This window comes from Morone saxatilis, unplaced genomic scaffold (assembly GCF_004916995.1).
Source record: "Morone saxatilis isolate NCDOM2014 unplaced genomic scaffold, NCSU_SB_2.0 Contig24, whole genome shotgun sequence".
Taxonomy (NCBI): Eukaryota; Metazoa; Chordata; class Actinopteri; family Moronidae; genus Morone; species Morone saxatilis.
In genome coordinates, this window is record NW_023339807.1 from 21,611,882 (window position 1) to 21,625,904 (window position 14,023).

General features: G+C 39.1%; 1 protein-coding gene across 4 annotated transcripts in view; it reads right to left on the reverse strand.

Moving 5' to 3' along the window:
• LOC118335541 (protein rapunzel-like) overlaps positions 1-8,823 on the reverse strand; it is a 12,113-nt gene extending 3,290 nt beyond the window's left edge. Inside the window, exons 1-2 of one of the 4 annotated variants that reach the window (XM_035671866.1) lie at positions 8,668-8,823; positions 4,721-7,079 (exon numbers count right to left, since the gene is read on the reverse strand). In XM_035671866.1, coding sequence (XP_035527759.1) covers positions 5,831-7,012 — 1,182 coding nt within the window. In that variant the 5' untranslated portion in view covers positions 7,013-7,079; positions 8,668-8,823 and the 3' untranslated portion in view covers positions 4,721-5,830. Of the gene's footprint in view, positions 1-4,333; positions 7,080-8,118; positions 8,322-8,667 lie in introns of those variants that run through there. The other 3 variants (XM_035671867.1, XM_035671869.1, XM_035671868.1) reach the window with 3 other exon arrangements.
• Between the last annotated feature and the right edge of the window lie 5,200 nt (positions 8,824-14,023).

Here is a 14,023-nt window from a genome sequence, read left to right on the forward strand (position 1 = left end):
CTATTAGTATCTTAAACAAGCAATGAGCCATTTCTCTTGATGCAGTTGTAAGGCAACATGGGGAGCACTGACTGACTTCAAACCAAGCCAAGCCTAACAAATAAACTAGTAACTAATACTTTTTCACTGAACTATTTTAAAAATACAGTATGCAGTCCAATGGTGTAGTACAAAAGATGTGGATGAAATTTTAAGTGCCAGTATCTCTCCAGTCAGCCAGTCTGTCTATGCTATTCTCAGTTTCAATAATAAACTTCATACTTAAAGGAATAACTTGACATGTTGGTAAATATACAGATTTGTTTTCTTGCCCAAAGTTAGATGAGAGGATTGATACCACTCTCATATATACAGACCTGAAGCTGCAGCAGCCAGTTAGCTTAGCATAAAGAGTGGAAACAGAAAGTCTGGCTCTATCCAAAGGTTAAAAAATCTCCCTAAAACTCACTTATTAACTAACACATCTTGTTTGTTTAATCCAAACAAAAAACACTGTGTAAAAATAACAAATAGAGGTTTCATGTGGGGTTATGGGCTGGACTGATTGGCTGGGAGCAGTGACTGTGACTTGTGTGCGTCAGATTTTGTTACCTTTGGACAGGGTTTATGTTAAACCTTTCCCCCTGTTTCAAAGCTTTATACTAAGCTAATCTAACCAGCTGCTGGCTCTAGCTTCAAATTTAACAAGCAGGCATAAGAGTGGTATCGATCTTCTTATCTAACACTGTGCAAGAAAGAGAAAAAGCATACGTCAAAATGTGAAACCTTTGCCTTAACTTTAAGGCAACATGGATGAGGAAGTGCTACGGATTAAGTCATACACTGAGCTGGCATTAACAGATTCATTTCCATGACAACTGAACATGAAGACTGTGTTATATGGCTGAAAGGTCTGGGGATGGCCCTAACATAACAATATAAAGGTTACAAGTAAGTATTGTGTGATGTTAGGTGATTGTTGATATGAAGGAAATTACCCCCTGTCTTGCACTTTAAAAACAAGAAGTCCAGTGGATTTGGAAAACCCTGATCTCACACAACTCCTCCAAGGCCAGGAAAGAGTAATAGCTGACTGTAACAGCAACCCAGGTTGAGTCTCTGGGCATGTTCAGACATGTTCTCTGGAAATGTGTAATTTGGGTGGAAATCACATTTTGGTACAGAATGATGGTACAGTCATCAGCTGGCTTCACAAACTCAGTCACATTCATTGTCTACGTAGCAGCTGTATGTAATGAACCTGTCGTCACATGTTTTAATTCAATGTTCTGGCCACCGGAGTGTTGTTCACATTCGGTTTTTAAAGTGTGGCTGGAGGAGAAGCAGCAGTGCTGTCTGTCCCTCAGCCGGCCCAGTCAATATTGGAGCAGCAGGCGTGGGAAGTGATTAAGTGGAAGAGGTTAAACTTGCTCGGCAAGGGTGCGTTTTCCAATGAAACTCAGCAAGTTACCACGGCAACAAGACAATGGAAAATAATCTGTCAGCTCATTTGTCTCTTTGCTGAGGTTTGCTCTGGGGGTTTATCTAGCTAGACTGCAGAAGACTGCAGTAAGAGAAGAAGATAGCACCCATTCCTCCTCATACGGCATCACATACCTCTGCAGCAGTCAGACACATCTGCAGGCACCCACAGACATGAAGGATGTCCACACTGGTGATTAAATTACACCATGGGCACAAAGATATCTGTCTGATGTCTGCGAAATTAAAGGAATAGTTCCACATGATGGGAGATACACTTATCTGCTTTCTTGCCCAGAGTTGATAAGAAGATCAATACCACTCCATTGTCTTTCTATTAAATATCAAGCTATAGCCAGCAGCTGGTTACCTTAGATAAGCGTAAAGAGTGGAAACAGAGAGAAGTCTCTGGTCAGGCTCTGTCCAAAGGTAAATCTGCTAACAACTCTCTATAAAGCTCACGAAATAACATGTTATACATTGTTGTCAACCAAAGTGTAGAAATGACGCATTGCGGTTTATGTGCTGGCCATGATGTCTTGGCCAGGAGCAGTGACTTCCTGGTGCCTCAACACACAACCTACAAAAACAGCAACTTGTTGTTTTATTCTTACATTTGTACCAACTAAATAAACGAGATACGATGTGTTAATTAGTAAGATTTAGAGGTGCTGGTCGGGAGATTTTTTATCTTTGGACAGAGTTAGGCTAGCTGTTTCTCTGTCTTTTGTCTAAATTAAAGTGACCAGCAGCGAGCTGCAGCTTCAGGTTTAATTGACAGGACATGAGAGTAGCATCAATCAAGCAAGCAGTGAGTAAGTGTTTTTCACAAATTGTCAAACTATTCCTTTAAATAACCTTCACAACTGCTATAATTGTGATATAAAATATACAATATCCGCACAATTTCCTTGAGAACAAAAAACAACACAGTACAGGAAACTCCAGCAGGATGTTAGAACATTTTATAGTTACTGTATCTTATTGGATTTGACTGTGCTAAAACTGTGATTCCTGTTTTCCACTGATGTTCTCTATCTCTTTCAGGGTCCCAGGGGTTGTGTAACTGCATGCACTGAGTGCATGTGAACCACCTTCACACAGACAATTCAAACATAAAAGTGCTTAAAGATATCACATTTTCAGAGACAAAGAGCTGGAGGTGCATCTGCAGTTTGCATACCAGCAATATGAGTGCCAGGATATAGACAAGCATAGCGAGTCTTGTTTTCACTAATATTTCTACTAATATTCAGTAATTTACAGTGCTGGTAAGTCACTACTGTAAGTACATTTACTCATAGTACTGTAGTTTAAGGTACTTGAGTTTTTCCATTTTATACTACTTTAGAAATTTTGAGGGAAACATTATATTCTTTACTCCAGTTTTTTCATTTGACAGCTGTACTTTACTACTACTTTTCAGATTATGATTTTACATTTAAAAAAGTATAAAATAAAAAGCAGCGTTCAGGATTAAACCAGTGGTTTCCAACCATTTTGACCTGTTACACTAATAAAAACTGATTCCCCCTCTTCACTTGTTAGAAGTTTCATTTGAATAACTGCACCAAAGAGGTGTATATATTTTACAAAAAAGCAAAGATTGATTAAATAAAAAATACAGATTTATGTTGCAGACCTTTGTTTTTTTTCTCTTCTTCTCTTCCCCGTTTATCATCTAACAACCCTTCACATCTTTTAATCTTGGTGACCCTTCGGAGGAGACCAACCTCTAGTTTAGCCAATCACTAGACTAATACCAGTGTATACAGTAAAGTAGTTAAAACTAGCTCCACTTCTAACAGCTACAAGTGTACAATGCTGCACATTGATGCTTCAGTAATTATCTGCAATGCAGTACATAATATGTCAGTAACAGGGGGGAATTTTGCTGCAGAACGAGTACTTCTGATACATTTAATGATAATACATGTGTACTTTTATTTACAACATGAATGTTTACTTCTAAAGGAAAATTTTTTACAGTGTGGTATTAACACTTATTTAAGTAAAGAATGTGAGCACTTCTTCCGCATCTGGTAATAAACAGCTAGGTGAAATGCACTGATTGAAAACCATGGTAAGCTACAGTGGAAAGGTGTCCATTTCTTGAGACAATTTCATTTAACTGCATTTGTGATTATTATAAAAAAAATAAATAAAATGAACATGCTTCGAGTTCCAGGCTACTTTAAACCACAGAAAGACCATAAAACAGTTCAAATTATGTATGCTTCATTTATGTTTATGTGCCAGAGTTTCCTCCTAAACAGAAAGATGACCAAACCCTCCTCCTGACAGCTGACCACTCAGTCTGGCCTCAGAGAGAGAACAAACTAATCGCTCTGTTAATGCGCCCTCTTAATGGAAAACCTATCGATCAGTCCGTGTACAAGGGCTCTAATTGTATCATATTACAGCCGAAGGACAGAGAGCCAAACAAACATCGCAGGTTAACACCACATATTCGGTTTTTATTACAACGCAACACGAGTTTATAAACGCCTTTAAAAAGTTTTGACACTTCCTGGAAAAAGTTAAAGCGGTGGCACCGGAGCTGGCAACCAACGCCCATGAAAGTAGACACTTTTTTCTTTAAACTGCATTACATTTTTTGCAGATTCATCTTAATGACCCACTTCACTTTATTAAATGGAGCTGCGTTAACAAAGTATGTACGCGTATTTGACGTTTTTAACAGCAATGCGTCAAAAGAGGAAAGAAAAAGCTCGATTATGTAACAAGAGACTGGAATGAAGTCGATGGGAGTTGAATCGATAATTTACTACTAAAGTGTCCCATCACTAACACACAGTTAACCTAAATGTTCCTGTCCACTATGAAGCATTTTGAACAGAAATGGACTCACCTTATAAAGTTTGCGGAAGAAATACACTAACAGACTGTTTTCTTCCTATTGGTCATGTGGCTCTCATATTACAGAGCAGAGGCACACCCAGTTAGATAGAAAAAAAGACTTGGGTGGTGGTGGAGAGAGAGAAAAAAAGTTGTGAGCATAATAGGTTGTTGCTGTGGCGATATTTTTACAGATCAACCTCCACCCATTTAACAAACAATGGAGTTATTAAATCATTATAACTGCTGAAGGAGATTGTTTGAATTTAGAAAGAGTAGAAGAGAAATAGTCAGCTGAACATTACACATAATACTTACTTACAATAATCTTTTTAGTTGGTTGTAACTCAAATAGTGCTTTAAAGTAATGGAGTAATGATTACCAGTGATGACAAGAACATTCATATTTGTTGTTTATTACAAATTAAAGTAAAATATACATAAGTATCTTCATGAAGTGATTGTGGACTATGGATTTTGAAAGTTTTCCCAGCAGCACTATATTGCACCAAAAGCTGCACAAATATTAGAATAGATTTTTCTTTGTACACATTTATATTTAGGGGTGGGCGATACCAATAAAATCTGTTACCACGGTGTATGTCATTTATTTCTTTTGTGATAGGCTATGTACGTTAGATTACTAGATAGATATAATAAATATTCTGGAAAATCAATCAAAGAAATTGGATAAAATGAACAATCTCATATTATGGGAGATAAACTTATCTCCTTTAGTCTGAGGACCTTCTTATCCATGTTGACATATAGAAATATCTCGACATTTTGAAAGTACACTTATTTTAAGATTTATATGATATGAAGCTAGAGACACAAGACAGTTAGCTTAGCTTAGCATAAATCAGCATTAAATTTTGTGCTTGACGGTTCAGTTTTGACGTCCGAAACAGCAGTTGATTAAACAGTTTCAACTCAAGGTCCACTTATTTGCTTGTTCTAGGGCTTTCAAAGGCCAATAATGAACAGTGAAGCTCAAATTATATTATTTTTCTAGATCTAAACTGATAAATCTGGGTACTGCACCACATTAATGCAAAAATCTAATAAAAATCAAATAACGCCATAGAGCTAATTGATTTACAGCATTACCCACAATCGTCCGATACATCCAGAGATCTTAAACAGTCTCTGGCAGCAAACAGGCTAATATCGTCATATCGCCCAACCCTATAACATCCACTGGGGACAGAATCATTATAAGTTTTCGTAGAACATAACAAATCGAAGCTGGCATGGAGATGTAAGGCTCTGAAATTTCTACAACACCTTTAAGCTGCTGTATCATCAACAGAGGAAAGATATAAAATAATAAAAAATCATCACAAATAAATGAAAAAGTTAATCACATACCAGAAACCAGACATAGCGGATTATGCATCAGCGCAGACAATATTTATGAATACATTTCGATATTTAATGGAAATATTTCCAGTTCTCTGGTAAAGACATTCATGAAATTGATTTTTTGTTCACTTCTTCCCGTGTGCAGCTACTCGGGGTGGATACACAGGTAGGCTCTTTTCTGTTTCCCATAGAAGTAACAATCCTCATGGAAGTTGTTGATCTCCACCACCTCCTTGTAATGGCTAACAGCATGGACTAGGCAGTTGGGGAAGCTCTTGTTCAACGACAGAGCCACTCCCATCATGTTCCCCTTCAGCTTCTGGCTCTCAATCTCCTCCTGGATCTGACTCTTGTTAATGGGCTTGGGGTTAACACAGAAAGAGACCACCACTTTGATCTTGTTCTTGGTCAAAATGTCAAACCAGTTGGCTCCTCCACTGCCGTGGTACTTCTTTCCTGCCAGCCAGTTGAAAAAGAAAATGCGCTCCCTGTCGCTAAAAGCCCTGATGGACCAGTTCACCCAGTCATATTTCTTTGCAAGTGAATCTAGAAGGGTTTTGGTGAAGTCTTGGTTGACAGTGCCGGGATTCTCCTGAAGAAGATGCTCCATGTCCAGCTTGGCTTGATCGGCAAAGTTCTCTGTACACTCATCCACAGCCGCTTTCATTCGTTTCTCCACATCCTCCATCTGTTCCTGCCACTTTTTCACCATCTCCTCTCCCACCGCCCCTTCCTTAAGGGCGGCATGGGCCATGACGGCGATAATGCCCACCACAAAGAGCTTTTTCAGCCGGGCGCAGAAATCTTCAACTGCCCTCCTGCTTCTCTGCTCAGTGGTAAGTACTGTTTCCAGCAGAGGGTCTCCTGAAGTGTTCTTCCCAGTGACAGAATTGTAGAGGGCGTCCAAGTTCAAATCGGCATCGGTGTTCTCGTAATGGCTGATGAACTTCTCCATCTTCTTCTCTTTGAACTTTGGCTTGGCATTGACAAAGTCCTGGAACTTTTCATACTGGCTGAGAATCTGTGCCTCTCGATCGAAGTTCTGCTTGTTCATCGACGTCTTCTGCAGCTCCAGGGCAATTTTATCGATCTCATCTTGGATTCCCTCAAGTTGCTGGTTGACCAGTTCGAATTGCTTAGTCAAGTAGCGAGCCTCTTTGCCATCCGGATTGCTGAGTATCTCGGCAGAAGCAACGAACACAGCTTCCAAGACAGGATGAAGCTGGCCCACAGTGGCGGCGAGCACCTCAGAGGCTTGCCCCATGATCTCCACACCTTTCTCAATCTTGTCCCTGTTCTCCACGAGCCAATCTGCCACACTGTTCATCTTTGTATTATGTATTTCACACTAACTAATTTAATTTGATTTCCACAGCGAGAGACTTTGCTGGTGCCTGAAAGAGAAGAAACATGAAACCCTTGTTAATTTTAAAGTTAATTTTAGTGTAATTTTATGACATTTCAGAAAACAATATGGCGCTCATTTTTATTTTTTCAGGTATACACTTATAATCAGCTGACATTTAGCCATTTTTTTCTCACAGGACATTTTCCTGACAAACAAAGCCCTACAATAAAGCAAACGGCAGGTCATGTCAGCACATGTAGGCATCCAGTTTCATGCCGCGCCCTCTCAGAGCCTCAGTTAGTGACAGGGACTCGTTTTTTAAGCCTTGGTGGCATTATATCAAAAAAGCTCATGAAAGTACACAAACCAGACACACATGGATGGCAATGCAGAACAAATATCAAACATGGTGTGTGTACTCATGAATTATGATGTGAAGTATTGTGCAACATTGCAGTACTGGCCCTTTGGGATGCCATTTTTTACTGCTGCAACAATAGCCAAGGCCCAAAGCAAACACAGATGTTCACAACATGGTAATAGAGGGGGATTTGGTAACGATAGTATGGTTTTCGGTGTAAAATACTCAAGAGAGATGACCTAACTCATTTGTCGTTCCCTGGAGACCATGTTCAGTTTAGAAAAAGGCACACCCAGGTCTGAGGGAAGAAAATCCCCACCACTGCACTTGTTCAATAATGCAATCACACTTCCCTCATCATTACCGCCCCAATGTAATCAAAACCAAACAAATATGAAAATCATGTTTTCTTTTGAGGATTTGATATGAAAAAAGACTAATACAAGTTTATACGTGTAACCACAGAACATAAGCTCACCAATAATTGCTGCAGTGATGAGATCAGTGGTGTCATTTTACAGCCTTTCCTATCACTGCACTAATTAGATTTACCTTATTCAGTCACATGCCATCAGTGCTTTTATAATTTGTCCACATTTTTATGTGAACCAGCTGATACAAACAAAAAGTGCACCATTCAAAATTTTAATTTGTAATTACATAACAGAATTCAATTCCATTCTAATGAAGGAAAACATGAAAAACAGTGAAAGTAAATACTTACTGAGTAATTATCTTGGTTTGAGCTTGAAAATATCGTCCCTTGTAAAAACCAAAAAAGAAAAGTCTGTCTTCTTTTAACACAAAAAGTGAAATTTATTTTTGTGAGAAGAAAAAAAGGCGAGTCCCACACAGCACTTGATCAAACACTGGTCTCCCCTTTCAACGTGATATGCTTTGCTACAGAGCTTTTATAGAGGCCACATACGTAAGTCCTTTACAAGACCACATCCCCCAAAGGACTCAGTTTTACTTCTGGCATGTCACTGTAATTTCTCAAGAAAAAAGAGAACTTTTAAGGAAATAGAGTGGAAAAGACCTTTTTAAAAGTTCCCTAAAGCTTCTAATGAAGGTCAGTTTTTTAATAATGATGAGAAAAGCAGAACAAACAAAACTAAATATTGAGATTGTTCTTTTTCCTTCTTTGTTTCTTTCTTTGTTTGTTTCTTTCTTTTGTATTAACATTTTATAAAAAACTACAAATTATGGTAAACTGGTAAAATAGATGGTGGAGATGCTGAATAAAGAATTAGAAGAAAAAAGAAAAACTCACCTTTCTAGCTAAATATCCAGTGGGCTACAGTCCAGTTATCCAGTAGTCCAGCTGTGCCTGTGAGCACCAGCCTCCTTGGGATGTATATATAGTCTCTCTCTCTCTCTCTTATTCTCTCTCTTTCTCTCTCTCTCTCTCAAACGCACACACACACACACACAGAGTTTCTGTCTGTCTGTCTCTCTCTTGTCACTCCCCCTTTGGAACTCCTCCATCCCTTTCCAGCATTCCTCAGAAACCCACTCAGAGAGAGATGAGGGGCCGGCACTGACACAGATAACATCCTGTAAACACTGCCGATGCAGGGACACCATGCACCCTGGGAAAAAAAAAAAAAAAATGATACTGGGTTCTCTCTCTCTCTCTCTGTGTATGTGTGTGTGTGTGTGTGTGAAAGAGAGACAGATAGACAAAGAGAGTGAGAAAGAGAATAAAAAGGAGACCAGTCGCAGTGGGGTTCAGCAAAGCGACCCATCAGGACAAAACCCTTCTTGTTGTGGCTCGAAAAGGGTTGCCATGGCTACTGCACTGGTTCCTCTGACTTCTGTGAGACTGAGCATGCTCAAAACCCAAATTCCGCTCCTTCTGTTTGCAACAAGTTGGGGTTTACACAAAATTAGTAACTTAAATAACAGAATAAAACCTTATTTAAACCTGCTTGCTAAAACTAGTTTCGTGGAAAATACTTTTAAAAAGACAAGTTGATATTTATATTAAGATGATTTTATAAATGTTGACCTACTTCACTCTGAATCTGATAATTAGTGATGGAACGCTATTGGCTACTGGATTCAAGCATTGCAAAAAAAGATGACATTTGCCCTGCAGAGGCACCACTTTCAGAATCAGTCTGTCACAGTGCTGCCCAGTGAAAGACAGTCTGTGTTTCTGAGTACACACCATGACAGTCAGGGCTCACTCATGGCCTTTGTGCTTTATAAAACAGGCTGTGACACACGCAGCCCAATGTCACAGTCAACTATGCTCACAGGAAGAGGAGGGAAGGATGTCTGCAGCAAATTGATGCTGGTCGTCTGGGCAGAGGAGGATTAGGCGAGCACATCCGCCACCGCCTTGTTCCTGTGTCGTCCCACTGTCAGATCTCACACTACTCGCTTGTAACCATCAGAAAGTGGAGAGTAGCTTTCGCAGGGACTCAACAGTATGTGGCGTGATGGGTGGCACAGGCCGATGCTGGTAAACACACACTGTGGAGGCCTGAGCGTAACGTCATTCAGCTGGAGGACCTCGTTGCTCTCTATGGGTGTTGTGCTGTGTGTTTGTTTTCCAGACAAATCTTTCTGAAGATTTGAATTTCTTTCATGTCTGCAAAGAAAATGGTCTGCAAAACACACACACACACACACACACACACACACCAGCCCTAACATTTGGAACTTGTAACTGAACAAACAGCATGTCCTATTAAAAGTAGCTCTGGCTCTATCATCTATGGAAAGTGTTGAATTTGAAGTTTTGCCTTTGTTGTTTGTGGTTTCAGGCTCACCAGGTGGAAACATGGGTGAAATATTTGAGATAATGACAGCCAGCTGAGGAAAGAGGGGCAGAAAGCTTTGTGTGCATCAAGCTGTTTTGTCTAGCTTCACTCAGCATACATCCACTCAGCATGTTTGTTGAACTAAAGGGGGATTTCTTTCATGATTCTGTGTAACACAGAAGTGCTTAAAATTATTACATCCATTTTGATGCACTAATTTATTAGGATAGAGATGGCAATAGTAAAACTACATGCACTAAGATGCTCTGGATCTAACTTTTATTTCTTGCTGATGATCAATATTTGCATGAACAGCACACAAAAAGTCAAGTAATTATGTGTGAATTGCAGCTGTATTGTGTATCTATATTCTGCAAAAATGATGAAGAGAAGCTTTTTAATGTCAACTTTCTGATTTATAATATGTAAAGTTCATGACTGTTTCATCTCATGACAATAAATCTAATAAGAAAACCCAGTAACAGAGGTTGTACCTTCGTTTGTGTCTGAAAGCTGAAATGATAAATGACTTACTTGTCCAAGGAAGCTATTGACCACGTTTTATCTTTTTGACCTTCGCCAGTGGCTAGTGTTTCCTCCTCACCACAAGATGTCTCTTCAGCTCACAGGAAAAGCCTCCAGTGGCTCATCCTATGGCAGAATATACACAGCATTTTCAGGAAGGGGTTGATGTTTGAAAATGTCAGTAGTGCTAATTGAGACAAGAGAAAGTACTTGTGTTAAGGAGGAGCTGCGTATAGTTGTATATCATATAGTAAGAGCATTATAATGCAAAGATATGGAGACACAAAACAGAACTTCGCAAAGGAACATTAAGATTCTTAGCTCAGACTTGCTTAGACCAGGATATAATGCCAGTTTATTGCACAAAGTGTTCCTTATTAGTGAACCATTTTGGTTGCATGCACACTATCTAAATCACTAAACTATCAAGATGCTATTTAGTCTCATAATGAAGAAAGAAAAAAAGTCAAAATAATAAATTTTCTCAGATGTTCTACATGTTCACTCCTAGGTATTACATCAGTGCATCGATGGATTGCTTCACAAATAGAAAGTGGTTAGCGGGAAAGACGGGATTTAGTAACCGTCATGCTGGATTTGGCTGACTCCCATGGGAAAATAAATGTGGGCAGGAATAACAGGTCCTATGAATACAATTGAGCTGTAAAAATGAAAATGTTTTCCAGGAGTCATGGATGCCAAATTGTGGGATATTGCCACAGGCCCCGAACAGCAGACAGGTATGTTGGTACCTGCCCAGATTATCACTGATTAACATTTTTCTCAAAACTACATGACTACAACTGATTTAAATGGCAGGAAGGGATGTGTTCACGTGTGCTTGATGCAATTAGAACAGAGATATCCTGATGAAGAATTGCTGAGTTGTTAACATTGTTTAGTAAACTGATGAGATAACATCAGTGCAGTGTGTATTTTTTATGATCTTGTAAATAAAATATCTCTTTATGAAAATAAATATGTCCACATAAAAACGTGTCCTAACAGACAGAGGATGAGACTGTGTCCTCCTTCTACTTTTTTTGTTTCATAATTGCCTTTCTGCTCTTGCTGCCACAGCATGAGGTTTGATGAAGGTGAACACTGCAACCATGTCAAATGCTCACATCACAGAGCAGTGATGTTACAATGACTTTAAAATGTTCTGTGTTACACCTGACATTAAAATGTGATCTGTACCATTTTCTAAGGGAAAACACTTGTTAATGGAAGGTGTAAATGCATGCAGAAAGTATTTGGAGTGAAATGTGATCAGCCAGACCACATTTGTAGGTGGCCAGGCTCGTACTGTGATCAGATCTCAGCCAAAAGTAAATGCAATCGATACAGCATGACCACATTCTGTAGAAAAACATAAGCTATCTTAGGCAATCCAGGTAAAAGCTAAAAGTAGTATCAGTAGATAGTTATTTAAAAATTAATGATCTGCTCACAGCGTTGCTTCCTTTGACCTGTGACACATCATTTCTATCTAACAACTAACTAACTTCTAACAAGTGAGCCAGCCTCACCTTACTAATTTGCATGTTGACATCCAATCACAGTGCAGACACAATTGAGATAACGAGAATGCATTTTGATATCAGGTTCACTTGTAAATTCAAAGATCCATCATCAGGATCACATGTACCGGGTGTAAATGGGGTCTTAGTTTCATCGACAATTATTAGCATACAACAAGACAAAAGCATCTACTGCCATGCTAGCAGCTCTGTGACGCTAACATCAGCGTGCAACATACAGAATGCTGACATACTGAGTAGCAGGTGTAAATATGATGTTCACCATCTTAATTTGGCACGTTAGCATGCTAACGTTTGCTGATTAGCACTTAATACAAAGCATAGCGGAGTCTGATGGGAAGGTCATTAGTTCTGCAGATGTTTGGTCAAGGGTCAACGTTGTCAGCCTTAGAAGTTAATGGTTTACCAAAGTTATTACAATTCATCCAGAGGGTGGGCATTTCATGTTGTTTAGAAATTTAATGGCAAACCATCCAATAGAAGTGTGATAGTGGCACTGAAGATTCTGGGGACATTGAATTTCTGTACAAAATGTAACCATGGATGTCTGTTTAAAATGTCCAATATATCCAGTAGTTGTTAAGATATTTACCTCTGTACCAAAATGGTGGACCAACTAGCACTGCCATCCCTAAAGCAGCGCTACTAGTGTGATTAAAAGTTTGTATGATACATATTGCCACTGAAACTTGAAACATTTAGGGATTTTTTGTGATGAAGTAACAACCCTGAAAGTCACCGTACAATGTTATTTTAACATTCGCTGGTTTTGGTTTGAAGGTGGTGTTTTCATTCTGAGTAAGCCCGCCCTTCCCCCCTCCCTCTCCAGATGTTTCCAGGTCACAGAGAACATGGCGTTTGGTGACAGACTAAGTATCACTTGGTCTAAAGAAGTCAAGGGAGGGCAGGGACAGAGGGATAGTGCTTCCTTACTTCATTTCAAGGGCAGTTTCATGGAAAATAAAAGTGAAAAAACGCTATCAGGTCCTCTTTGCTGACTGTTCTGTGCTTATCTTGTGCTGTAACTGCAGTGGGTTGAAAGTCCTTGTTTAAAGGACAACATATTTCAGTTTTTCTATTTGAGAAAGTTAAGTGATTTTTTACCTCAACTTGGCTTAAGAATGATTAAAGAGGCACTTAAAAAGGAAGACAAATTAACATTATTTCAAGTGATTCACCAAAAAATTATTTTAGAAAACAATGATTTGTACACAAGAGCTGACTCATTAATTAAAGATTAAAGAAGAAGTGTTATCACTGCTAAATTTACAGTATCATTGACCAAGACTTTGTCACTTATCTCTTCCTAACTCTATTTTTATTGAGTTGCTGTGTACAGTTTGCTCATGATCCATAACACAACTGAACTTTGACCGGTCTGAGTCACGCACCAACGATCTGTATGCGCAACAGTGACTCCAGCAGCGAAAGGCTGACAGGCCGCCTCGATACAAGCCTATCTGTCACTCACGCAGATCAATACAAACTCGGCTTAGATCTGAGGAAACAGATAAAGGTCCAGAGTCTGGGAGAAGACGACTTATTGATTACAGGCAAATTCACCCTTGAGTCCATCTTTGCCCTTACACAAGTGAGTCAAACCACCTTCAAGCTCCATGTAAATTGGAAATCCAATTACTCTTGCTGGCAGACATTTTGTTTAATCATATTGTTTTACTCCTGATTTACCAAAAGCCTCCAAAAAGGCCTGTGTGTTCTAGTTTCTAGTTTCTAGTTCAGACTGCTGCTCATTAATATTACAGAAATTAAACCTATTCAAGATTCTCTA